Source organism: Hydra viridissima, unplaced genomic scaffold, assembly GCF_058129835.1.
Source record: "Hydra viridissima isolate aposymbiotic clone 2 unplaced genomic scaffold, HvirCarnegie_v1 scaffold_13, whole genome shotgun sequence".
NCBI lineage: Eukaryota > Metazoa > Cnidaria > Hydrozoa > Anthoathecata > Hydridae > Hydra > Hydra viridissima.
Window position 1 is genome coordinate 11754364 of NW_028324312.1, and position 27800 is coordinate 11782163.

Here is a 27800-nt window from a genome sequence, read left to right on the forward strand (position 1 = left end):
CAGTCAAACAATCTCCGCATCTAACTTTTTCACCACTTTCATAAACTTTCTTCAGAAAAGGAAATTCATTCTTCAGAGTTTCATTAAAATGGCACTTTTTTTTCGACATTTTGACTTTAATAAGGGATTTTTTTTTACTTTAAGTTAATGTAAAAGTTTAACACTAAAAAACCCTCTGTCACGAAGTAGAAACTTCGTAAAAGTGGAAAGTACCAAACCAGCAAAAACAAAAGTAAAGTACTGCCTTATCATGTCTGCTACCACTGCCATTTCTGCCAGCACTGCCTAAAATTGCAAGAAAATAGTAAAAATTGAGTGGAGAAGTTGGAGTTGCCAAGTCAATATTTTTCTCTTTGCTTTATTTTTTAGTTTTTGTCAAAATGATATTTTTTTCTTTTTTGTTATGGTTTTTTAAAATCAGGACATTTTGGCACCTGATCAGGACAGTCAGGACAGACCCTTCAAATCAGGACAGTCCTGATGAAAATCAGGACTATGGTAGCCCTAGCTATATATAAACTTTAGATATCATTTATAAATGCTTAAATGTAAGATCTAACATTTTCTATAAGTTATATATTGGATAATATATTACTTATACTATAAGAAATATATTAATTATATTACTTATAAAATATGTAAAATCTTAAATTTAATAAATGTAAGATTTTAATTTTTTTCACAAGTATGTAAAATTTACATATTACTTATATACTATAAATACATTAGCCATTTATTAAATGATTTGTTTTTATAAATATTATGTAAAATTTACATACGGCAGTGTTACATAGTAAAACTTTACTAAATTTTGTAACAAAAAAAATTGTCAAAGCCACTTTACAAAACATCACAAATTTAAAGGTTTTTCAAAAAGTCTTTGAGATTTGTTTGAAAAAAAACTTAGAATTAAACACACAAGCCATTATTGAAAGCACACTAAACCATATAAACTATTTTAAAAAATTTTGTCCATTATTTATCTAACATTTTTCTATTACATAATTACAAAATATGCCTTCAGTTTGATAAAACATTTTACAAGTCTAAAAAAAGTAAACGTTAACATATCTCAAATTTGTTAATAGCTCAGAAATTCAGTCTGAATTTCAGACTAAAACTTTTATCGAAAATTTCTTATATGCAGGGCATCTAAGAAAATTGAGAGCATGTCACATTTTTTTTTTGTGAAATCGTTTTTTAAATGGATGACTAAATATTGTTTTTAACATATTCACACTTTTAATATAGAATTAAAACTGAAATGTAAATATTTTTTTACAAAAATACAATAAAAAAACCAAATGAAGTTCCTGTGTATATTTACTCCAAATGCAATTGTATATTCAATCTAAGTCAAGCCGCGTTTTATTTTAAAAGAATTTTGCAGATTTACTTCAACAAAACTTTTTAATAAAAACGATGCCAAAAAAACTGCTTTGATTAGAAAATACACGCAACCATTAAACCACGCGTCCCATCTTCAAACCAGCCGTAAATCATTTACTAAGTCCCATGCCAATCCCAGTAAAAACCCAGATTTTATTTACGGCGTTATTTTCACACCGTATGAGACCCATCTGGCACCCAGAACTAGGGTTAGGACTATTGTAATTGTAAAAATTAAATACATTTACACATTACAATACAATAATTTTGTATTGTAATATTACAGAAACAATAAAAAAAATTTATTATGATATTGTATTGCTGTGATGAAAAACAATTACAATAAGTATTGTATTGTTTTTCTTTCTAACAATACAATAAAATTCGAGAACTATTGTATTGTTTTGTTTTAATGAAAACAATTACAATAACTATTGTATTGTTTTGATGAAAACAATTACAATAACTATTGTAGTGTATTACTTTACATTGAAGTAGAAAAGCTAACGCATTTTAACGTATTTATATTCATCTCTGACGAACTTTTTTGCTATTTTTTATTTACGGATTTGCAACATATTGCAAATTTTATTTTTTACATATTTAGATTTCGCATCACCTATCTTGTTATGTATTTCTAAGCTCTAAATGGCCGCAAAATTTTGCCTGTCTGCTCTTTTATTTTTTCCTCTTGATTTTAATGCTGCAAAGGAACTTAAAATATATATGAAAATTAACTTTAGTAACACAAACAGTTAAACAATAATTCTTCTTAAATAAAAATGTTAATGTCTTGAAAAGTTGAAGAACCAACATAAAAAAACTAATGATGACGAAACGAAGAGCCAAAAGGAGATTTTTCTTGATGCGTTTAAGGCCTGAAAATAAAACAAAATGTTAACCGTACTATTTTTAACAATATCTTCATATTCATTATTTTTCCAAATATCTCATACTTTTTTTACAAAGATTTTAATTGCTAAAAGTTATACTGGAATGAGTTGTGTTTATAAGATTTTGGTATAAGAATAAGACTATTAGATGTTTAAATATTTCCAACGAATAAATACCTGCACCTTATAGTTGCCTTTGTTTGAATTCAGGGTGATGTGTAATCATCATTATTATCAAAACTCTGACTTGAACCACTGGAGACCTGATTAAGTTGATTTTCATCATCTTCTGATTCAATTTCTTCAAATTGGCTATGAGATGCATTGCGCTTAACTGGAGTTGAGATTCTGCTCGAGGAAGCAGCAGACATGGAACTGTTCATTGAAGAGTCTAAATCTCCAGAGCTGGCTGCCCTTTGTTGCTGATCAGACTTAGATGGACCTTCAAGTTGACCTGAATAACATTGTTTCAGCATTTTTACTCTTCTTGATACTTTGTATCAAAATATGAAAGGATATTTCCTAACACTTTTAGTCAGTTAAATTAAAAATTTGCATGAAAAATAAAATCTCACTTTTTAAATAAACCTTTTGACAGTTTTATAATTTTTTTAAAAATTTTTTGATAAAATTTTTTTAATTTAAATTTTTCAAATTAAAGTAAAATCAAAAATCAAATTAAAAGAATTAAAAAGATAAATTTGTTACAGCAACCAACAAACCCTCTAACAAAATGCATTTACCTGATTCGAGTTGTAAATCCCACTGAATTATGACTTTGCTGCTGTTGTGATGTATATACACCAGACGAGCCACATTAGTTGGGTCCAAACGACTTCGTAGTGGAGTTACAATATTTCCTGCTTCTGAGAAAACTCGTTCTGATGCTACAGAAGATGCTGGGACGGAGAGCACAGCACGAGCAGCTGTAGATAAAAGTGGAAATCGAAATTCATTTTGTTTCCACCAGCAAAGGACATCAGTATCTTTTGGCACTTTGACTTTTGAAAAAGCTTCCCACTCCATTAAAATAGGAGGTTTCTCTTCAGCTCCAACCATTGGGTCTGTTGCTTTTTCTTCATCTCTGCAGGCTTCATAAAGGGGATCGTTTTCACGTGAAAACTCCTCAAAAACCTCCGGGCGTGTTGCATAAGTCCATTCTTCGTAGGAAGAATGTTCATTGATAATTGCTCGTTTGACCTTTTCGAATAATGCCGGGGAGAATCGACGTAGAGCCACACCACGGTAACGTGGATCTAAAAAGTTGGCTTCAGCAAAAGTTTTCTCATCGCAGCCATGATTCTTAAACTTTTCTTCAAGCTTGGATAAAACAGCTGCACAGTAGTTCTTCACTTCTTCTGTGTTTTCTTCTGTCATGCTGTCAGAGAAGATTTTGTGCAATTTAAACACTTCGGGAATGACTTCATGAATTGATGGCTTGTCTTCAACAGACAAGGTGTTGATTGCGTTATTAAGCCTTTTCATCAAGGGCAAAACTTTCTGTCAGATTTCAAAAATGGATTCATCAGGAATTTCTCTCCACCAGGTATTCTGCTTGTCAGGGAATTCATTTTTCTTTCCTTTTCTTTGTATGTACAGAAGAATAGGCTTCGCATCTAAAATTGACTTCAAGCAAAAAAACATACTATTCCAGCGTGTCTTGACAAAGCTTTGAATTTTATGAAGTGGTCCTTTAAACAAATATTTTTGTTTCAAGTGCGCTGCAGTGGCCTCCATTTGGCCTGCAATCTTGGGTGAGTTTCGAAGCAAAGAGGAAAGCGCTTTTGCTTTTTCGAACCAAGGACTGGCTTTAAGTCCAGCCAAGCAGACCAGATTTAACCGATGGTTGACACAGGAAACTGATGAGACTGATGATGAGTTTTTTGAAAAAGCCTTCACATTGGCGGCAGCAGCATCATGAGTGAGAAAAATTTCACAACCATTGGGCAATTGACTTTGTAAATCCTGAGTTAAACTAGAAGAATAAAATCATAACATTGTAAAAATAATTAAACACAAAAATGTTAGAGGCACATTGATGCAGTAGCATAGCCAAACGGGGGTAAAAAGCCTTTTCCTCACGGTCATTCAAACTTTACCAAAAAGCGCCAAGTTATTATACGCAAGCGCAGTAGTAACTTTAAAAAAGTCAAATTTTAATAATCGCTACGGTCCGTAGCAACGAATTTTTTTCTTTAGTTGACTGATTATTTATACATGTTTTCACATTAATCAACATTTTAAACTCTTTCTAAAACTGAAATCATAATAAGTATATCTCAGTTGCATAAGAAAATGAGTCAAATAAGATTAATATAATATCAAACAGTTTAAAGTTGCGCTTTTCTAAGTAAATTAACATTCTTGAATATGCTGATTTGTTTACACTCTTAAAAACACATAATCTAATTTTCTGAGCGTAGAAATTTAATAATTTTTTCGTTTTAAGTTAAATAAATTGTGTCTAGATTTGAAACTGTATTCATATCTGAGAATACAATTTTTTTTTTTGTTAAAATATATAGTTCTTCTTACTTATAAATTTTACTATCTATGACAGAGTGTATTTTACTATACATGACAGATAGATACACAGTATCCCAATGACATAGTCTATGTTCAATTCTTAATTTATAATTAAGTAGAGCTATATTAAAAATAATAGTAATACAGGGTTCATGGCACTCAGGGAAAACCTGGAAAACCAGGGAAAAGTTTTTAAAATTTAGAAATTCAGGGAATACCTAAAAAAGTCAGGGAATTTTTCTTGAAAACCTTTAAAGTCAGGGAAAACTCAAGGAATATTTTTTATTTTAATATTTAGATTGAAGTAACTTTACAGTATCCAGTTTTTAAATGTTTTTAATATTGAAAGTTGCTCACTACAGTGGCTTTATAACATTTATAATAAATAGTAGCTATATTAGATAAATGAATTACTATAGTAACTATATGTTTTGGGAACAAGGATTCAGTTGCAAAAGTAATATATCCTTCAACATAAACAGGGAAAAATATATACTTTCCAACGCACAAACTCAGGGAAAAAAAATTTAAAATATTGGAAAATCAGGGAATTATCAGGGAAAACTCGGGGAAAATGGATTTTCAAAACTGCCATGAACCCTGTAATAATAATTGTATTATTATTATATTGTGGTTTTGTCTTAGTGAAGCTACTGCAATGTTTGCACAGGCTCCACTATGACAAAACCACACATTATATGGTAGTAATACTGGTCTTTTATTACTACCATATAATATATTTGTGTTTACATATATATAAGTTGAATAGTAATTGTTATTCAATAACATCAACAAAGCCAACTTTATTTTGAAAATTTTATTTATAAATTTGAGGTCTAAATAAAAATAATAAGCAATTTTATTTGAGATTAATAATATCCAATCCTTGAATGATTCAACATACAAAATTCAGGTTTTTTTTTAAAAAAAAACAAGTTTCAGAATCCATTTGTGTGATAGGTATAAAAACGAAAATACATTTTTCAACTATATCATAGCCATCATTAGTTAAAATATATTAAAATGCTTAAATCAAGTTAAACTAATAGAGATAGACTATGTATATATACATAAATATATATATATATATATATATATATATATATATATATATATATATATATATATATATATATATATATATATAAACACACACACACACACACACACACACACACACACACACACACACACACACACACACACACACATACATACTAATAATAAACTCTCTCTCTCTCTGTGTAGAGGGTAGAATGGTGAACCTCAGAGGTATTATTCAAACTTTGACAACAAAATGTTGACGATTAGTTCTGTAACAATATATTTTCTTTGTTTCTGACACATCAGCCTAATTATAGCAAGTATTATTTTAAATAAATTTGTAACCATATATATCAAAATATATATAGCTATCAATAACTTAAGTTTAGAGGTATTAAAAACAAACCTCATAATTAAAGTTTGTTATGAAAAAAAGAATAATGATAAATGACTACAGTTTAGTAATATTAAGTCTTTAACTTTGATAGAGCAAAACACATTTTTCAATTTACATTCAGATACTCAAAGTTAATGCCAAGTGATAATTCTACCAGCTGCTTTTCTGAATTTGTATAATGGTAGGATGTGGCAATATAAAGCCCACCTTTAATTTGCTTAGCTCATACAAATTTTTTATTATTAATCTCAAATAAAATTGCTTATTATTTTTATTTAGACCTCAAATTTATAAATAAAATTTTCAAAATAAAGTTGGCTTTGTTGATGTTATTGAATAACAATTACTATTCAACTTATATATATGTAAACACAAATATATTATATGGTAGTAATAAAAGACCAGTATTACTACCATATAATGTGTGGTTTTGTCATAGTGGAGCCTGTGCAAACATTGCAGTAGCTTCACTAAGACAAAACCACAATATAATAATAATACAATTATTATTACAGGGTTCATGGCAGTTTTGAAAATCCATTTTCCCCGAGTTTTCCCTGATAATTCCCTGATTTTCCAATATTTTAAATTTTTTTTCCCTGAGTTTGTGCGTTGGAAAGTATATATTTTTCCCTGTTTATGTTGAAGGATATATTACTTTTGCAACTGAATCCTTGTTCCCAAAACATATAGTTACTATAGTAATTCATTTATCTAATATAGCTACTATTTATTATAAATGTTATAAAGCCACTGTAGTGAGCAACTTTCAATATTAAAAACATTTAAAAACTGGATACTGTAAAGTTACTTCAATCTAAATATTAAAATAAAAAATATTCCTTGAGTTTTCCCTGACTTTAAAGGTTTTCAAGAAAAATTCCCTGACTTTTTTAGGTATTCCCTGAATTTCTAAATTTTAAAAACTTTTCCCTGGTTTTCCAGGTTTTCCCTGAGTGCCATGAACCCTGTATTACTATTATTTTTAATATAGCTCTACTTAATTATAAATTAAGAATTGAACATAGACTATGTCATTGGGATACTGTGTATCTATCTGTCATGTATAGTAAAATACACTCTGTCATAGATAGTAAAATTTATAAGTAAGAAGAACTATATATTTTAACAAAAAAAAAAATTGTATTCTCAGATATGAATACAGTTTCAAATCTAGACACAATTTATTTAACTTAAAACGAAAAAATTATTAAATTTCTACGCTCAGAAAATTAGATTATGTGTTTTTAAGAGTGTAAACAAATCAGCATATTCAAGAATGTTAATTTACTTAGAAAAGCGCAACTTTAAACTGTTTGATATTATATTAATCTTATTTGACTCATTTTCTTATGCAACTGAGATATACTTATTATGATTTCAGTTTTAGAAAGAGTTTAAAATGTTGATTAATGTGAAAACATGTATAAATAATCAGTCAACTAAAGAAAAAAATTCGTTGCTACGGACCGTAGCGATTATTAAAATTTGACTTTTTTAAAGTTACTACTGCGCTTGCGTATAATAACTTGGCGCTTCTGAATGACCGTGTCCTCAGAGCGCAAACAGTTAAAGAGGCGCCAAAAAAAATGCTCGTCTTTTCATAAAAAGCTTTTTTCTAAAAAAATTTATTTTTGTTATAAAAAAGCCCTTTCTTGCTATTTTGGACATGGGCGCTAATGACCCTCGCTATGCCACTGCATTGTGAATACCAAAGTCTATATATCCTGCTATAACTATAGTTTCCATCAAAAGATCAACTAGGTCTCAAGAGGACAACAGAGTAAGTTGCCCTGGGCCTTATTCATCTCTATGGGCCTTGTCCTGCTAATAACAGACCTTGGGTCCTGCATTTAAGCGGTATAAAATTTTTTTTTTTGTTTGAATAAACTTTTTAAGTCTCTACGAACGAGAAACTTTTTAAGTCTCTACGAACGAGAAACTTTTTAAGTCTCTACGAACGAGAAACTTTTTAAGTCTCTACGAACGAGAAACTTTTTAAGTCTCTACGAACGAGAGCGTTAAAAAGCTTAATTTTATATTATACCGCTATTTTATAAGTATTAGTAGATTTTCTGTCAAATTCCAATTTAAAAAAGTTGCCAAACAACTTTTTTAAATTGGAATTTGACAGAAAATCTACTAATACAGTAAAGTCTCCCAATTTTTTAGTTTATTATAATTTACTTGAAAGAAATCAAAAAAAAAAAAAAATATTTTTTACTGATATAACCAATACCATTCAAATTTTGCCCAAAATCATTGCATTAAGTACTTACTCCGAGAAGATTTTTTGTAAGTTTTCAGCAGTCTGTGGCACATCAGTTGGCTCACAACACCACAAAAATCTCCGTATTTGGTAGTTGTTGTTGATGTAATGGACTGTGATGGAATTATACTTGTCACATGCTGGAGAGGACCATCCATCAGTGGTGAAACCAATGCGCATAACCATTTTGATCTCGGAAAAGACGATGTCTTTCACAGCTTTTTTGGCAGCCTCATATACAATGGGAAGTTTATTTTGAGCGTAGGTCCTTGCCGAACGAAGTGTGTACTAAAAATAATTTAAAATATTTTGAATCACAATAACACCTGGCATTTGAAGCTTATTTTACTCGGGTAGTTGTTAGCATAAATATTGGAACAGAACTCTAATACACCTGTGGACAAATTGCTTGAAACATTTGTTGAATCGATGGGAGTTCCATAAAGTGAAATGAAACATTGGAGTTTGCAAGGCCTAGACACACTTCATAGTCAAATCTTAATTGCATAGGATCTTGCGACTTCAGCTTTAGAAAATGTGTTGGCTTTCTGAATTTCCCGCGTTGTTGAAAGTAACTACCAGCTCCAGTTCCTAGATATATTTTTAATTGCTGTTATCACAAGAACTTCAACTCCTAAAAGCAGTTTTGCCAGTTTTCAGAATCATTAAGTATTAAAAAATGATTACCTCCTATTGATGCCAAGAACTCAAGTTTTTCCCCAGAAGTGGCTTGTTGAGACTTTATTTCTTCCTCCTGCCGCAAAACTTCATTATACACAGTTTTGTGTTTGCGCTTGAGGTGTGACTTCATGCCAGTTGCAGAAGCATTTGGTCTAGCGATTCTGTTAGAGACGACATCTGGACACAGCTTGCATTTGACTTGTGAAACATTTTTTGAAGTCGGTTCAACATCTTCAAAGTTATTCCACCAGAGTTTTTGCCTTTTGCGACCAGGTGGGAGTCTAGTTTCTGCAAATTGAAAAGAAATCATTTACAAGCTCAAAAAGTAATAATACCAACTTTATAGCTAGTATTACTTAGTTTAGTTTAGGATCCCCATTTTACAATCTTGTAATATAACTTAAAGTTGAACAAAACAATTTTAATTACTGCTTGGAGCCTATTTAAAAAAATTACTCTGGGTTATAAATCATATTAATTCAAAAAAAGAGAAAAAAATAAACAAAAAACTATACCTGCCATTTTGTGGTTCAACTTTTGATCTTAAAAATGAGTCTGATACTATATGCAAAATCTAAAAGAGTGAAAATAAATTTAAATTGTAAACATTTTTTTGCTGGTTTTTTACATTTTTATGTTTACAAACTTAGAGTGTGTAGTTGCAAAAATTGTGTGACACTGCTTTTTTGAGAAAAAAATTGAGCCACACAATTTTTGTGAAAAAAAACTTTAAGTACTCTCTTAAAATTTGCGCTTTTGAAATTTAAGACTTCAGGCTTAACACTGTGAAGAAACATTTCTTTCACAAACTAAAAAAAAAAGACTCATAAAACGTATCTTTTTACTGCATTTGATTATGAATCTTTCAAAAATTGAAATTTTCTTTTGACTTAGGCAACTCAGAAAGTTTAACTCGTCACGCTTTTATATTGATACACTTTATATTGTCTAGACAGTGTCTAGACAATATTAAAGTGTCTAGTAGACACTGAATTCCGTGTCAATTCTTCCGCGGAAGAATTATTTATTACGTAATAAAAAACTATGACTATAAAACAATAAAAAACCTTATTTGTACAAGTCGGCTGGAAAGAATTAGGCTGTCTAAAATTAAAGTTAAAATATAATTTTAGACTTATCAAAGTTTAAAATTTTAGTTAATTAAACGTTTATTGTGTAAATACTAAGTAGATAGCGATTCAACATAAAATATTTTTTGGATCGGGTAAAATCGGTTGTACCCGAGAATGAACCACAAAATATTTAAGATTTTATTTAATAATATATTATATAAATTACAACTAATATAATTAATAAAATTCTATAGAAGTTTTGGTATATTCTTTTTACAATACAGGACTTTACTTATAAATAGTTTTATTAGAAATTTCCCGAATTTTAATTTGCTTATTCAGGATAATTTCGTAGCAATAATGTTTTTAGTTTCCGCTCATTGTTGTATTTTATTGGTACTATTATGTGAGGCATACGTTCGCAAATGTTCTTTTGATAATTAATCCGTACCAAATTTTATGTTGAATCGCTGTCTTAGGTCTTCCGAATCCCTTTCGTTTGCAGAAAAATGGTGGTTTTCTTTTTTTTTGATCCCATTAACTTTGATTTTCAATATCTAAAGTTGCCCAATTTACCATTCTGGCTCCCCTTCCCCCTCCCATTATTTTTCAGTAAAATAGATATTAGTTGTACTCTATTTCAAGGGTAAAAGGGTATATAGTCGGCAACTGGACTATTAAAACATTTATTAAATTTTGACAGTAAAATAATTTTTTTTATTACAATAACTATATTGTTATTGTATTACAAGACGAATTACAATACAATATTTATTGTTATTGTAGTGGGTCATTACAATACATTTTTTTTTCAGATACTGTTATTGTTTTATAAAAATGAATTGCAATACAATATTTATTGTTATTGTATTACAGAATTACAATAGTTGTAAATCACAAGTATTGTTATTGTTTCTAAATTAAGTTAATACAATAACAATAATTATTGTTACTGTTATTGTTTTTACTACAATTACAATAGTCCTAACCCTACCCAGAACAAATCCCAGCCGGAACTCAATCCCAGTAATCCCAGTCAATCCCAGCTGGGACCCAGTTGGGATGGTTAACTGGGTAGTGGTATCTGGCCCACAAAATAAGGTAATGGTAATCTTATAGATTAGTAATAAATAGGGATGGGAGTTAAGGTTAGTTTTAGTCTAACTAAAATTAGTCGACTAACTTTTTATTTTCTCGCTAAAATTAGTCGACTTATCTTTTAGTCTTACTAAAATTCCTCAACTAACTTTTTAATCTAACTAAAACTAGTCTACTAATCTTTTAGTCTTACTAAAACTAGTCGACTAATCTTTTAGTCTAACTAAATTTAGTCAACTAACTTTTTAGCGTAACTAAAATTAGTCGACTAACTTTTTAGTCTAACTAAAACAAGTCGATTAAAACAAGATTTAATACTAAAAACTGAATAGCCTATACCATGAATTTTTCACACACGATGGCACATTATTGTGGCGGTTGAATGTCCCAACTATGGTTCATATGGGCAAGTCAAATCAAATTCGTAACGTATTAAATCAAATTTGATTATTAGAATTTTTTCCCAGCTCTGAAACAACTACAAATGCGGTTGTTGCAACTGTTTATGAACACCCAATGGGCACGGAATCTAAAAAAGGTACCCTTTAGACGTTTAATTAACATTCCGGAGTTTTATTGAACGTCTAATTCTGGGTTGGGAAAGCGAACTTGTTTGGGGTATTTTTATACATATTTGGGATATATTTGGAGTTCGCACAATGCCTAAAAGTGTCATATCTGAAACATTAAAAAATCCTGCCCACGCCGCTGGTAAAGCTATATACGAAAAATAATATTTGAGTCATTTTCTCATTCCGTCAACTCCGTTACTGAAATTTTGTCCTACAGCTATAAAAACGCAATTCTTGTACAAGTAACATAAAAAACAGCACCGTGGGTAGTAATACTTATCGTTAATATAAACTAGCTTTTTATCGGATATTTCCAACTAAAATTTAAAGTTTTGTGTGCACAATTGTTAATCAAAAATGTCCACTCCGTAGATGTCCTGCATCTAGGACTATATTGTTATACTCAATAATTTTTTTTCTTTTGTATTAAGGCTAATCGGGGACTTAATTTGGTGCTTTAGACATGCTAATATATGGTATTTTAATACATGTATTAATTTACACCTTATCCTGTTGTAGCTCTAGTCAAAAACTTGCTGTCCCCACATTTTTTGTCCACTCCGTTATTACATTCTAAAATAGTCACAGGTTTGTAGTTTTTACTTATTTACTAATTAAAATAATGAAAAAAAGTCCAGTTCTATGGAATTTATTAACATTTAAAGTTATATCGTGCTGCAAGCATTATTTATATAAAAATGAGAGCCTAATTACCTTATTTTAAAAATGATATTCTTATTCGAAGTCTATTCCGTTACGCTTTTTTATTCCGTAAAATTACAAATTTTTATATGGCGTGTTTTAGTACTCTTTAAATCTTTTGGACAATATGGCAATAAAAGATTTTAAAGATGTTTTCCAATGAGTAATAATGAGATATTATTGATTATGTATAATTATGTCTACTCCGTTACTGTCAACTCCGTGACCTCCTCTTAATAACGGAGTTGACAACAACATAACGGAGCTGACATCACGAATATAAAAAAAATCAAAAGCTTTAAACTAAGCTATTTTCTGCATAAAATAAACACGTCAACCATTAGGGACTTACTGCAGCGATAAAATATGATTACCTTGCAGCGTTAAATATAATTACCATATATACGCTGCGTTCTTTTACTTTCAAGTTATTGTAAGAGTAATTTGTAAGTATTTTAGTATTAGGATTTCATTTATTGTTTGGTTTTTATTTACATTTGAATCTAATACGTTTGGCTTTTAAAATAAATGTAAATTTTGAAATATATTTTAATAATAATAAATAAATAAACTTTTGGTGTATTAACAATTACAGTTATTATACTATTTTTTCAAAAGAAATACAACTAGGCATATAACATGAAAACTTCAAAGAAATCTCGTGCTGAAATTCAGAAAGCGTTTCGGGACAGACAATTAGAAAAAAATGCAGACATATTTCGTGAAAAAGAACGCAAACGTTGGCATATGCGGCGTGAGCAGAAGAAGGTTAAAGTGATATCAGAATTATCAGAAAGAAAAAAACGAATTGTTCGTCGTTGTTGGCGCGTCCAGAAAGCAAAATTTAGAGCTGCAAAAAGAAAGATTGAAACATCGTTATCAGAGTCACCGGAACGCGAGTTGAGTAGGAATAACGAACGCAAACAAAGAGGTAGAGCAAAGGTTGCTTACCGAAAAACAAAGGCTTATAGAAAAATACAAACATTAACGGACGAGTTGGAAACGGCTAATTGTTCAGCCCAAAAATACAAAAAACGTTGGTTAAGGCTTAAAAGTTTCCTGCCTGGTTTACAAGCAAATTCACCTACAACCACTGATAGATCATCTACTTCTTCTGAAGAAAACGGTTTTATTACAAATGAAACAAGCAGGATGTCAAATTTATTAGCAGGTAATAAAACCCCAAACTCTTCTTTTTCATCAAAAAGTACAACTCCAAACAGCGAATGCCATCGTGGTAATGCATCGCTTGATGCTGAAACACAGGATTTGATCAGAGAGTTTCTTACACGTGATGACAATTCTAGAATAACAACTGGAAAGAAACAGACTGTAACAAAAAATAAAGATAAAAAACAAAAGCGACTCCTACTCGATTCATTAATAAACCTTTATGAAAAATTTAGCGCGGAATATACGAAAAACAACATTTCATATACAACGTTTACTCGTTATCGCCCATTTTTTGTCCGCAAACCGTCGGCTAAAGATAGAGATACATGTCTGTGCAAAAAACACGAGAACATACAATTACTTTGTGATAAACTTGTTAACCTGCGTGTTTTGAAAGAAAAAAATATTGAAGAAGTAGTGAAACAAGTTTGTTGTAATACTGATAGAAGAGAATGCATGTTCAGAGAATGTAACATTTGTTTTAAGTCTCGTGTTCAATTTCAAGCAAAAGGATTGATAAAAGATGAAAGTATTATAGTTTGGTTCCAGTGGGAAAAAGAAAAACAGGAATATGAAAAGATGGGAGAAAAGAAAACAACAAATGTTATCAGGAAAAGTGTGAAGCGTGGAACACTTAAAGATCTTAAATTAAAATTCTGTGAATCAATTCGAAACGAGCTATGCAAGCATGTTTTTATAATAAGACACCAGTTCAGAATGTACTAACAATTAAAAGAAACAGTAAATGTGAACGAAGCTGTTATACATATAGATTTTTCTGAGAACTATGTGTGCAAGAAATTTGCTGCAATTCAATCTTCACATTTTGGAGCAAGTAACAAACAAGCTACATTGCATACAGGAGTAATTTATAAAATGGATGGACATCAGTCATTTACAACTATATCCGACTCTTTGAGGCACGATCCTCCTTCTATATGGGCACATCTGGAACCCGTGCTAATTGAACTCAAGATAGATAACCCACAAATTACAGATCTTCATTTTTTTTCTGATGGACCAACCACACAATATAGGAATAAGCAAAACTTCTTCTTATTCTCTTCATTGATATACGAATTAAAATTTAATTTAGCCAGTTGGAATTTTTTTGAAAGTGGGCATGGCAAGGGAGCACCAGATGCGATAGGAGGATCTGTGAAACGTCAGGCAGATCAATTGCTTAATATGGGTTGTGACCTTCCAGATGCAGAAAGTTTATATAATTTTCTTAACAATGGACATTCATTAATAAAGTTTTACTATATTGAGGGATCCAAAATTTTTTCTTTTGACTCAAAATGTTCCAAAACATTAAAGGCTATTACAGGCACTATGAAATTGCATCAGCTGCACACAGACAGAAAATTTAATGTTTTGTATCGAGATTTAAGTTGCTTCTGTAAGAGGGCTACAGTTTGCACATGCTACAATTTAAAACGATATATGTTTTCCAAAAACACTAGCACGGTAAAAAAATATTTGTGTATTTTAATATTTTGCTAATTTATTTGCTTCTAAAATGATTAAATTTATTTTAAGTACTTCCGTGAATATCTTTTTAATATTGCAGAATTTTAACAGTGATGAAAGCATTATTTCGGCCAATGCAATGGATGTCAATGATTACCAATTTCAACATTTAAGCAACAATATCATTGATCTGGTTAATTTCGATGAAAATTTGAATATCTTGTTGATTGAAGCAAATGATGTTGTGAGCGACCACGACTTTCTTCACATTAATGATGTATGGTAATGATCCAGTAACGGAGCAGACAGTATTTGTACAATTTAAATCCGAAAAAGATTTTTGTCGAGTTAGTTTCTTTTTTTAAAGACGCTTTACCTTTTTTAAAAAGACAATGTACTGAATTTATTTGTATACTAAGATTTTCCCTTTAATTTAAAATGTAACTTACACTGTTTTGCTTTTAAATAATAAATAATTAGCAAATGTCAGTAACGGAGCAGACATTGTCTCATAAATTAAATTTTTTATGTCATTAAATTTGGCTAATATACTTAACATGTAGGCTGTAGTTATAGTACCCAGTATATTTCATTACAAAAATAGAATTTGTTACAAAAATAATAATAATTCACAGATGTAGTTACATTTATGTTACGGTAACGGAGTGGAAAAAATTATTGGGCCTCATTACTTTATGATATCCAAAAACATTTAAAAAGCAGATTCGTGCAAAACCAAATCTATTTTGTACATCCCTAATGATAAAATTTACCATACTTGTTAAAATTTTATAGATAGTCCAAACTTTATTTTCATGCAACATTAGTTGCGACAAAACCGTCTTATGAGAAATTGACTCATTTTCGCAAGAATGACAAACGAAAAGAAACTTGCTAATCGATTCATTTCGAAAGAAGATTTTCGGAACCTACCGAAAGGACTCAGTTAAAAGAAAATATCAGTTAAATCTTCATAAAAATTTGCATGCGCGATAATTGACACTTATGAGTAATGAGCATTTAATTACTTAGTTCATTGAACGGATTTATTAAACAGAACATTTCAATCTTGTTTTATTGACGACAAGTTTTCTTCCGTAAGTGAGCGTTCGTCAAGTGGATTTATCATCAAGTGGATATATATTTTTTTACTCAGCAAGTATAATTTTTAATCGGCAAATATTCTTACGGCAGTTTTCAACTTACCACCTCGCCCCCCCCCCCCCGGCCCTGGGTACTAGCGAATATACTTAGTCTCTAAATATTCAATTTCATATCAGCGATAAGAAGTACCAACTTATTAACGCAAACTTCCATCATTTTTCTCAACAAACTTGTCATTTAATGTGAAAGCTTACATATGCAACACTATCATTACATTCATAATTAAAACTTTGTCAGTTTCTCATTTTTTCAACGTACGGACAAATGAGTATGCAATTGCGCTTCAATTGGTTGGCGTATTTAGGTTATGTTTGTTACAATTTAAGTACATTTAAGCTTCGGCAATTTATTCATTATAAAATGCATACTAAATGTTAAACGTATTGATAGAGTTTTTAAAATGCGAAACGTGTAATAACATTTACTGAGAAGCTAATCGTCCGCATTTAAAAATGCAACCTCCGCAATTAAAATCGTTTTTAATAACTGTAGAATAAGATAAACATTCTATTAAATGGCTGCAGTCGCTTTATCAAACCAGAAAATTTCTTATCACTTTTTAATTACTTACAAAATGCATAATATAATCTATCGTTTTAAAGTACATTTTCACTTTTTGTTAAAAAAAAACTAAGATACCATTTATTTTTCCCAAAATAATGTTTTGTTTTTTTTGGTGTCAAAAATTTATTTTTTAGTCGTATTTAAATTCATTTAATTATATTAATTATGGCTGTATACTAGGCAGCAGCAATTTTTGTCATTAAATTGCTTCAAGCTGGAGTAGACAGTTTATAAGAAAATAAGAGTTTTAGCGTGAAAAGTAAGATCTAAAGTCAACTAGAATCTATATTATTTAAAAAGTAAGTTTGAAACATCAACTTAAATAAACCGCATTTGAGACGCCATTTTTTGTAGAACTATAAAGAAAAGGTAAGGTTAATGAATTAATTCATTATGAAGTATAAACCTGGGTGGGTCATAACTAATACATTAAAATGTAAAACGCATTCACAAATGTAAAAAAATATAAATTTAAATAACATAGAGTCGGAAAGACTTGCAACGTTCATATTTTGCACTTAGTTTTATAGTCTAATTAAGCAATTGGTTTTTCTAAAAAAAGTTGAAAATCAGATGATACTTTGCAAAAAATTGCGATGATTGGGGCCTGGAAACATAAAAGCCCTCAAGTTTCTGGGGTCCCCCCCGCCCCAAACATGAGAGCAACAAGCTTATAAAATCATTTTTTAAACATGCTGCAATCTTATTAGATTGTTTTTAAAACAAAACAGTTCTGTAATATCAAGACGACTATATTCTGTGTCCGTTATATATTTCAACTGACTGCATCATGAGCTTTTACAATTTATATATCGTTTTTAAATTCATTGTGCACAGTGAACCATCGTTATATAGCATATATAGCAGGGATGGCCAAAACGTGGCTCGCGAGCCGCATGCGGCTCTTGGAATTTCATTTCGACTCTTTTCGTATTAACTTTACTTAATCGCAAAACTTTTTTTTTTGAAATGGACAAAGTAAATATTAACAATAATCCACTTCGCTACAACCGTAAGAAAAGAAAAATTGATGACGAGAAAAGAATATTTAATGAAGATTGGACAGAAAAATTTGCATTTATTGAAAAAGAAAATAAACCGATATGTTTAATTTGTAATAAAGAACTTGCTCACAACAAGTCAGGGAATATTAAACGCCACTATGAAACTAAACATATAAATTTTTCCAAGGAATATCTATTAAATTCAGATTACAGGAAAAATAAAATTGAATTACTCAAAACAATAATAAACAATCAAATGAATGCTTCATCTTTCAGTAAAGAATCAACTATTTCTACAGAAGCAAGTTTTGTTATAGCATGGAACATTGCAAGAGTAAAACATTCTTACTCTGATGGAGAATTTGTAAAGCAAAATGTTTCAGATGTCCTCTTAGTTTTAGATCCTAAAAATAGCTAAACCCAAAGGTTAATTTCACAGATTCCTATTTCTCGACATTCAATTAAAAGAAGAATATCTGAGATAAGTGCTGATATTGAGCAGGAGCTGTTGAATGACTTAAAAAACTGTGACGCATTTAGTTTAGCTCTGGATGAATCAACAGATGTTCACGATAAATCTCAAATGGCAGTATTTGTTAGGTATGTAACATCAGATGTAATTGTGAAAGAAGAATTACTAGATTTGGTTGAGCTAAAAGATACAACTCGTGGAGTTGATGTAAAGGAAGCTCTTGAAACAGTTCTACTTAAAGCCAAAGCACCTATCAACAAACTTGTTAGTGTTGCTACAGGTGGTGCACCAGCAATGGTTGGCAAACATGTTGGACTTATTGGTTTATTAAAAAGTGATCCTAAGTATCCAGAGTTCATTCCAGTTCATTGTTTGATTCATCGAGAACATTTAGTAGCAAAACATTTTAATTTTTCAATCGTTCTAAAATCAGTGTCAGAAATTGTAAATTACATTCGATCAAATGCTAAAAATCACAGACAGTTTAAAAACTTTATTGATGAATTGGATCTTGCTGACAAATCAAATGACCTATCATTTTACTGTGCTGTACGGTGGCTTTCAAGTAGTGTGCTTTACATAAGTTCATAGAAATATTAGAACCAATTAAATCTTTTTTGATTGAAAAGAAAAAGACTTGAAATTCTTGATGATATGAACTTTTTGCAAGATCTTTTGTTTTTGACTGATATAATGCAACATTTACAAAGTCTGAATTTATCTCTTCAGGGAAAAGAAAATATTAGATCTGATCTTGCTCAGACTATTTTTAGTTTTCAAAAAAAAATTACCCTTTTTCAGAGAGATCTTACTTTAAAATCCTTTAACCATTTTCCTCAAATGAAGATTATTATTTCTAATCCTTCAATTCAGTATGATGACCATAAGATTGAATCATACAGGGAAAAATTACAGAATTTACTAGAAGACTTTCAAAAAATGTTTATAGATTTGCATGCACTTAAATCATCTTTAGGATTTATAATAAATCCTTTTTTAATTGATATTATTGGTGATGGTTGTCCAATTCCATCAAGCATAGTAGAAGAAGTATCTCAATTTGAAACAGAACTATCAGATCTGTTTCAAAGAAGATCAAAATCTTCTGATGCTGCATAAAACGCTAACTTTATTGAAATTTTGGAAGATAGTGCCTGAGGTTAAGTATCCTCTACTGAAAAAGATAAGCGTAAAATTTATTTCAATTTTTGGTTCAACATACACATGTGAATCTTTATTTTCCACTATGAAATTTGTCAAATCAAAGTATTGTGCAAATCTAACCACTGAGCATTTGTCAGAATTACTTAGAACAGCAACTACAAGCTTGAAGCCAGATTTTAAGAGACTTACCAGTAAAGTTCAGAATCTTAGTGCCTGATTGGAAAATTCATAACTGTTTGTAATTTTGTTACTTTTTTAAAAACTTATGACGTGAATATGCTTCTTAAAACAATTCTATAACTAGTTTTTCTTGTGTGAGAATAAAAGGGAATCAGTTTTTCTTGTGTGAGAGTAAAAAGGGAATCAGTTTTTCTTGTGTGAGAGTAAAAAGGGAATCAGAATTTTATTTAACTTGATCGAAACACTCAAGATAATTTGAAATTCTAAACAAGCTTACATTTAAAGTAAAGTTTATGACTTTAAAAAAAAATTTTTTTAAGTTTAGACATAAAAACTATTTGTAAACATAAAGTTTGTACACAAAAAAGTTTTTTAGAAAAAGTTCTTTAGATAGATTAATTTCTTTTCATAAAAGTTTAAGTTTAACTTTATGGAGTATTTTACAGCACTTTCTTGCCACCAGTTTCTAATTTTTTTTGTAAGGCAAAATATCTTTAAAAAAAGAATGCAGAAAAATTTTCTTAACGAGTTATTTAATGCGGCTCTTCGGTTCACGTAAGTATTTGAATGCGGCTCTCGTGCCAAAAAGTCTGGCCATCCCTGATATATAGTCATCGAACTACATATTCTTTGTGCACAATGAATTACACAATGACGCAACGACAAGTTCAAGTTCTAAATTTAAGAGTTCTTATTTAAGAACAATAAAATAAATTCAAAAATAATTATTACAACAAGTTACTTCCGTATTACTTAGATTAAGTTGCACTAAATTGAAACTAAATTAAAAAACTCCAAATTTTCATACAAAAGCATCAACATTTGAAAACATTCAGCCGTCATCCCGTTTCGCTTCGCATACAAATTGCTTAATGCGTCAGAAAAATGGCGCTCATTTGGTGCGCTGGTAGCATGTGTCATAAAATCATCGTTGAAATGCAATACAATATTGGAAAGACATTGATTTTGATGCCAAAACTCTAAAACATTTTGTTCGTGCACTGAAAATTTTATATATTCACTGATTTCTTTTTTTAAATCTAAGGTTACATTTTTGTCACTATCACTTCCGGAATCATCTTCTTCATCCTCAAATGACAACCTAAATTTTTTTGATTCCATTGTCACCTTTTTAATTGGAATTATTTCACCAACTCTTTTTGCGAGATAAAAATCTGACAAAAATTCTTTCACGCTTTTTAAATATTTCTTTTTTTCGTACTTTTCAAAGAATTAAAAACTTTTATAATTTGAATCCAAAAAAGTGGCACACAAAAAGGAATTATTCTCTAATTCTTATGAATCCTTGTAAGTTTGTAAAGATTCTAACAAATGCGATTTTAATATTACAATTAAAGGAGGAGTTTTACTTTTAATCTTATTTCGCTGCTTGTCAAAGTAATTAATACTTGGAATAATTAAAGAACACGTTGCATACCTATCGCCAGATAGTAAAACGCTTACTTGATGAAAGCTTAATAAAGCATTTACTGTTTCTTTTTTAAGTTTACAATTTCATCTTCACCGAGTAAATATTATCTCATATCTTTGTTTTGTTGTTTCGAATTAAAGAAATCTTTTACGTAGGAGTGAAGCTTAAGCATTCGCTCTGCCATGAGAAACGTAGAGTGTCAACGAGTTTTCACATCTTGAATCAAATGAAGTATGTGATTTCTTTCGACACCTTGTCGCATTTGACTTTCTTCTAATAAATCATTAAGTTGAGAAGAATGATTGAAAGATGTAACAACTTTCCTGCACTTAGTTAATGTTCTTGCAATGAAAAAGAATTTAGACGAATAATCTTTTTCGCCTTCTTCAACTAAAACTATGACATTTATAACAACTAATTGCAAAACATGCCCCATCCATCTTATTGATTGAATGTTTAAACAAACTTTTAAAGAATTTAGACAGTTGCGTACGTTACTGGCGGTGTCTGATACTACACTCATTATTTTATCATCCATTTTAAATTTTTTTACGATTTTTAGCAAAGCCTCTTTTAAATTATCTGCATCATGGCGGCCATTAATGTATGCAAAGCCCAAACAAAAACTGATGAAATTTGTTTTGTCAGAAATGAAACGTGCAGTTGCAGATATGTAACTATAGTTTTGACAGGACGTCCATCCGTCAGTAGTTATAGATAAAACTTTAATTGATAATAATTTTGACTTTTAAAGTTCAACTTTTTCTCGATATAAATCAGTTAAAAAAGATCTCAACTTTTTTCGGCAAGGCACTTTATACTTTGGATTTAAACACCAAACAAATTCTTTAAATGCATTACTTTCTACCAACATAAATGGAAGACAACAGGCAATAACGAAAATTAAAAGAGCTCTATCAATCTTATCGCTAATTACTTTTGACAAGACACTCGTAGTTCGTTTTTTTTTTCCGCGTTATTATTTCGTGATCATGTTCAAGATGGTAATCTAGTATAATCTGATGTTTTACATGAAAAATTTTTAGGTCTGTTATTATTACATTGATTGCATATCCATTTTGATGTTTCTTCCTCGATTGAGTAATATTCGTATGTAGTTTTGGCTGCTTCTTCAATGGACTGAGTATCAGCTTCAATTTCTGTTTGACCGGATGAAAAACTTGAACTTGTTTCGCTATCGTTATGATTTACAGGGTTTTGTTCATCTATAGTCTTTCTTTTATCCAATCTTTTCTTTAAATCAGATATTGGAGCAGCATATTCAATCGGAGAAAACGTATTATTGTTCGACATAGTTTAAAATACAATTTCTTAAAGTAAGTTTAAAGATATTTTTGAGAATAACGGTTTATCTAGAATAAAGCGGGAAACCATTACTTTGAGGTGTCAGTTAAAACATTCCTTAAGTTTTGTTGTGTTGAGAAATTACATGAACGTGTTGTAATTAGCGTAAAAAAATTGCATCATTGTGTCGCGCCAGAAGAAGCGTTGTGCGTGCGTCATGTTCATCGTGTAATTCATTGTACAAAAGTTATTGTACACGATGAATTTGGAAAACCTATACAAATTGTAAAAGCTGAGAAAGAGAGAGAGAAATACATAGCTGTAATGAAAACATCGTCGTCTTGATTTTACACATACTATGAATTATGACAAATAAACCAACTTAAAGACATTCATTAAAATTTATTGTTTTTAAGAAATTTAAAATACTTAATATAATTTGTGACAATAAGGTAATAAAATTGTTTGTACCTAGTATTGACCCAAGTTTTCTTTTATTGAATTAAATAAAAATTGGTTTGTTAGCAGAACAATTCCGTCAAAAACAGCTGATATTTTATACCGAAAACATAATTAGTTATTAACATTTTAACTATAATTTAAAAAAAAAAAAAAAATTGAGAGTTTAACAAGATATATATTCAATTACACAATATAGAAATAATAAAAAACATTAATTCCGTAACAATTGCAATCATATTGTCGTCACTGTAAAAACTGCATTTTTATGAGTGTAGAACGAAATAAATTAGGTATTATTACCTCAAAAAATCATTGCAGGTATTATATAAAGGAAATCCGAAAATGCTTCTGTACATGACACACCTTTCAAAAACATGGCACCATTTTTTTTTGTAAATTGATTTCACATGTGTTTTATAATTTATAATTCCCTTTATTTAGAAATTGAAAAAACCCAGATCTGAACCGCTTTTCATTGAAATTTAAAACAAGTAGGGGAACATGGGGCAAGATGACGAACGTTTTGAAAAGCACTTAAAACTTAGTCAATAAGTGTTCCAATATGTAAAACTTTATCAAGAAGTGATTAAAAATTATCATGCGCTACTGATGTATCAAAAAAACCTTATAAAAATTGAAAAAAGTTTGGAATAAACTCATTAACCAATGTTACCTCAAATTGTCATCTTGCCCCGCATACGGGGCAAGATGACGATTTTAAAATAAGTTAATTCCATGATACCATTACTGTCTTAAATATCACGGTATCATAAATTCTAGTTTATAAAATAAGTAATATAAATAGTGGTGTAATTTAAAAAAAAAATTAAGTTATATATTTATATAGGGCTATGCAAAAAAACCTGTTAATCAGTTCATAGTAAATTCCAACACAACAAAATAAAGCAAATTTCAAACAAAATAAAGCAAATGTCAAACAAAATAAAGCAAATGTCAAACAAAATATTTTAATGCGCAATAAAACAATGTAATAATTGCTAAGCTACACAAGAGTAACATACAATACAAGTAAATTTGTGTTCAACATATTGCCCACAAGTTAAATGACACCAGTGTTCACAGGATTTACACATATCCCAGTCATCATTAAGCAATGGATCATTAGGATCACCATAGATAGTTTCACAATACCAACATGAAATTTCTTCAGCTTTGTCAACTATTTTTAAAATTTGAATTTTGGATTTTTTTTTCGCTCTTTTTTTGGCTTTGTCATTCTTCTTTCTATTATTAGTTACAGCTGCTGTTTTTTTAAGCTGGTCCTTCTTTTCTCTAACAGCTTTCTTTATTTTTTGCTTCATCAATTTTTCTTGTTTCTCGAGTGCAGCCAATTGAACTGCAGCTTTAAAAGGCGAACTTGTTGCCACTTCTGCTCGCTTGAATTTTCGTTTACGGCTAGCACTATTTGTAACCCTACAAGCAATAGGATAAAGTCGAATGTTCTCAGGTGATACAGTTTTAGGCACATCATTTAACTCTATTTGGGTTCTATCAACACTTGCATCTGCATTCGATTGAATGCATTTTGGTTCAGTGTTAACAGTTGGCAATGATAAAGAGTTTTTGTTGTTAAATGATATGGTCAATGCTGATGTTACTGCATTAAGTTTCACCTTTGATGTTGACTGTTGCTGGTGATCTTCAACTACTGGAACAAAATATAACAGAAAAAATTACATAACAAATGTCATGAAAATCATCATAAAATTATTTAGGTTAATTTTATGTTATTTCATATTCTATTATTTAGCATAATTGTCCAATATTATAGATAATTGTCCAATATTATAGATAAGCTGAAGTTATTAGCTTATTAAATTATAAATTGTCAGGTAAAGATTTGTAGATAATAAAAACAAAGACAAACATTTTTTAACTTTTAGTTTTAAGAAATAAGTAAAAAACTGAACTGTCTAAATAATATATAATTTACATACTTATTCCTGATTGATTATTTAATATAATCTGATTATTTGGTATTGGGCTACCACTGGTCAATGATGGTGCAAAGTCAGTTAAAGAAAAAATCTGCGGATTGAAGGGCCAGATTCCAGTTTCTTCAAATCCTTTTCTTGCAATGCCAGTTGTTGCTGATCGGTCATATGCATGTCTTACAAGTGCAGGAATCTGTGCTTCAGTAATTGGTCTACCTGGGTGATTATCCATCCAGTTATCACAAGCTTGACTGTACTAAGTTTTGAATGGTGAAAAGAAGGTAACATCCAGAGGTTGCATCATATGGGTGGCATGTGGTGGCAATGTTAGCATTACAATTGAATGTTTTCTGCAGTATTCAATGGCTGAAAAACTTATGTGTGAGTTATGGTTATCCACAATTAACAAAACAGGATCAGCAATAGTTGGTTTTGTGTGATAAGCGAAGTGCTTTAAATAATCTACAAAAATTTCCTGCGTCATCCAACCAGACTTATGTGCAAAGCCAACTGAATCAAGTGGAAAATTGTCCAGAAAATCATGCTGCATGCTTTTTCGTGGAAAAATAAAAGCTGGAGGTATGTAAATTCCAACAGCATTCATGCTACAAACTATGGTTACGGTTTTTCCTCTTTCAGCAGAAACAACTTTGCCCATTCTTTTAATGCCTTTGACAGAAAATACTTTTGGGATTTTTGTTGGAACAGAGGGTAACCCACTTTCATCAGCATTGAAGATTCTTAAAGGTAAAAGTTTATGTGTTCTCAAGAGATCTCGAAGTAAATCAAAAAGTATTGCAACCTGTGGGGAGTTAAAACCTTGAATTCTACCCAAAGACGTCATTTCAGGAGTTCGTAATGAAATATTGTTGTGGCGTTTCAAAAATCCACTTAACCAGTCAAGACCAGCAATTTTTAACTCCCTGTTAAAATTATGTTGAACATTATTAAGTTCTGCAAATTCAAATGCAAATTTTCTGAGCTGTACTGAGGTCAAAAAATCTTTTGCTTAACTCAATTAAATATTCTGCAAGTAATTTTTCCATTTCCATTGAAAATATAGGACGAAACCTTCCATTGCTGATTGGAAATTGATCAGAAGATTTTTTAAGGTAACGCCTCAGTGTTGCTTCTGGAACTCCAAAATTTAAAGCAGCTTGGTTCCTGCTGCAAGGATTGGAATTGAAAGCTTCAATAGCTTGAGTCATGTTCTGCATTGTCCAATTTCCATTGGCACCTCTACTTGTAGTTCTGATATAGTTGCGAACCATTTTAATAACTGCAAATAACACAATAGTATACAATAGGACTGCCAATTTAAACAAATAACATGCAAATACATGTACCATATTAGAAATATACTTTATATATTTTATACACACACATGTATATATATATATATATATATATATATATATATATATATATATATATATATACACACACACATGTGTGTGTTTGTGTGTGTGTGTTTATATATATATATACATGTGTGTGTGTGTGTGTGTGTGTGTGTGTGTTAAAAAAATGGCGCCCCAACCACTTCACAACTAACACATAACAAGATTTTAAAAAAGTATTTTTTGGGTAAAAGTAACAATATATTTTTCGAAAATTAAAAACTTAGTCGACTAAATTTAGTTAGACAAAAAAGTTAGTCGACTAAATTTGGTTCGACTAAAAATTAGTCGACTAATTTTAGTTACGCTAAAAAGTAACTGAATTTAGTTAAACTAAAACTGACTGAATTTAGTTAAACTAAAAAGTTAGTCGACTAATTTTAGTTAGACTAAAAAGTTAGTCGACTAAATTTAGTTAGACTAAAAAGTTAGTCGACTAAATTAAATTTAGTTAGACTAAAAAGTTAATCGGCTAACTTTTTAGTTACGGTTTTTTTAGTTAAGTTAGTTACAATTTTTAGTTTTGGTCACAACACTAGTAATAAAGTTACAAGTTATGTTACTCTTTCGCAGGCATGTGCTGAGATTTCATCTCACAAGTCACAATATTGGCCCAAAAATCAGGCTTCGGAGGTCTACGTTAAGCGCTGTTATGTTTACTGTACAAATAATGATATGGGCCACAGTTTGGCCGCTTGCAACTTTGTTTCTATTATCATTATCCACTTACGACCTCAGTGCATATTTTAAAAGCAGCTGATTTATAAACTGGAACTTTCGCTAATACATAAAGCTTTGTGCAATTCAACATATTTAGTTGGAAACTACAAACAGTCTTCTCGCGCATACTACTTCAGCAAAAGATTCAAATAAAGAATTGAATAAGCTGCAATCAATTTCATATTGCAAGGCACAATTGCAAAGCATGAAGATGAACCAGAAAGGTTGAGTGAACATGTTCATTTAAGCAACTTTTTATATAAGCGAGTGGAATTAGTTTCAGCTAGCAACAGAAGTGGCATTAGTTTTCAGCTGAAAAAATAATGCGTTAGGGTTAAGTCAAAAATAGACACAAAGAGGCTCCTGAAATCCGCCAGCTTTTGATTTTCTAGTAAAGAAGGCTCAGAATCTATCAAACCTAATCCATTGGAAAGTTGATCGCTTAACCAATTACTACTTGCTGTCTAAAGAAGCAAGACATTGTACAGTTTCTTAATAAACCAATGATTAAACTAAACATCCCATTCCTTGGTCAATCTTTCGAACGCATCGTGAAAGGCGATTGGTTTAACACTTGTACATACATAACTTTTGTATTATTGATAGATGGTTTTGTTATTAAATTCCATGATTAAATTTCTTTCAAACAGTATTTTACGATAATTATTGTTAACCAGCAAAAGTAAAA

General features: G+C 30.2%; 2 protein-coding genes and 1 long non-coding RNA gene across 3 annotated transcripts in view; 1 reads left to right on the forward strand and 2 right to left on the reverse strand.

Annotated features, from left to right (window-relative positions):
* Nucleotides 1-27800, reverse strand: part of LOC149880540 (uncharacterized) — a 186998-nt gene that overhangs the window by 25363 nt on the left and 133835 nt on the right. The gene's annotated exons all lie outside the window — the stretch shown is intronic.
* On the forward strand, nucleotides 13030-15909 carry LOC149880541 (uncharacterized). The gene is made up of 2 exons (XM_090070826.1): nucleotides 13030-13090; nucleotides 13263-15909. The coding sequence occupies exon 2, from the start codon at nucleotides 13284-13286 to the stop codon at nucleotides 14541-14543; it is 1260 nt and encodes a 419-aa protein (XP_089926952.1). The 5' UTR covers nucleotides 13030-13090; nucleotides 13263-13283; the 3' UTR covers nucleotides 14544-15909.
* Nucleotides 24036-25238, reverse strand: LOC149880542 (uncharacterized). The gene is made up of 2 exons (XM_090070827.1): nucleotides 24996-25238; nucleotides 24036-24703 (listed from the first exon to the last, which is right to left on the reverse strand). Exons 1-2 carry the CDS (start codon nucleotides 25222-25224, stop codon nucleotides 24036-24038), a joined length of 897 nt encoding a protein of 298 aa, XP_089926953.1. The 5' UTR covers nucleotides 25225-25238.

What these genes read in the sequence shown, in the direction of transcription:
- LOC149880542 (XM_090070827.1), bottom strand. Translation starts at nt 25,224, where the DNA reads ATGGATAATCACCCAGGTAGACCAATTACTGAAGCACAGATTCCTGCA. An exon ending in AAATAATCAATCAGGAATAA is followed by an intron (nt 24,704 to 24,995) that starts GTATGTAAATTA and finishes TTGTTCCAGTAG; the next exon opens with TTGAAGATCACCAGCAACAG.
- LOC149880541 (XM_090070826.1), top strand. Translation starts at nt 13,284, where the DNA reads ATGAAAACTTCAAAGAAATCTCGTGCTGAAATTCAGAAAGCGTTTCGG.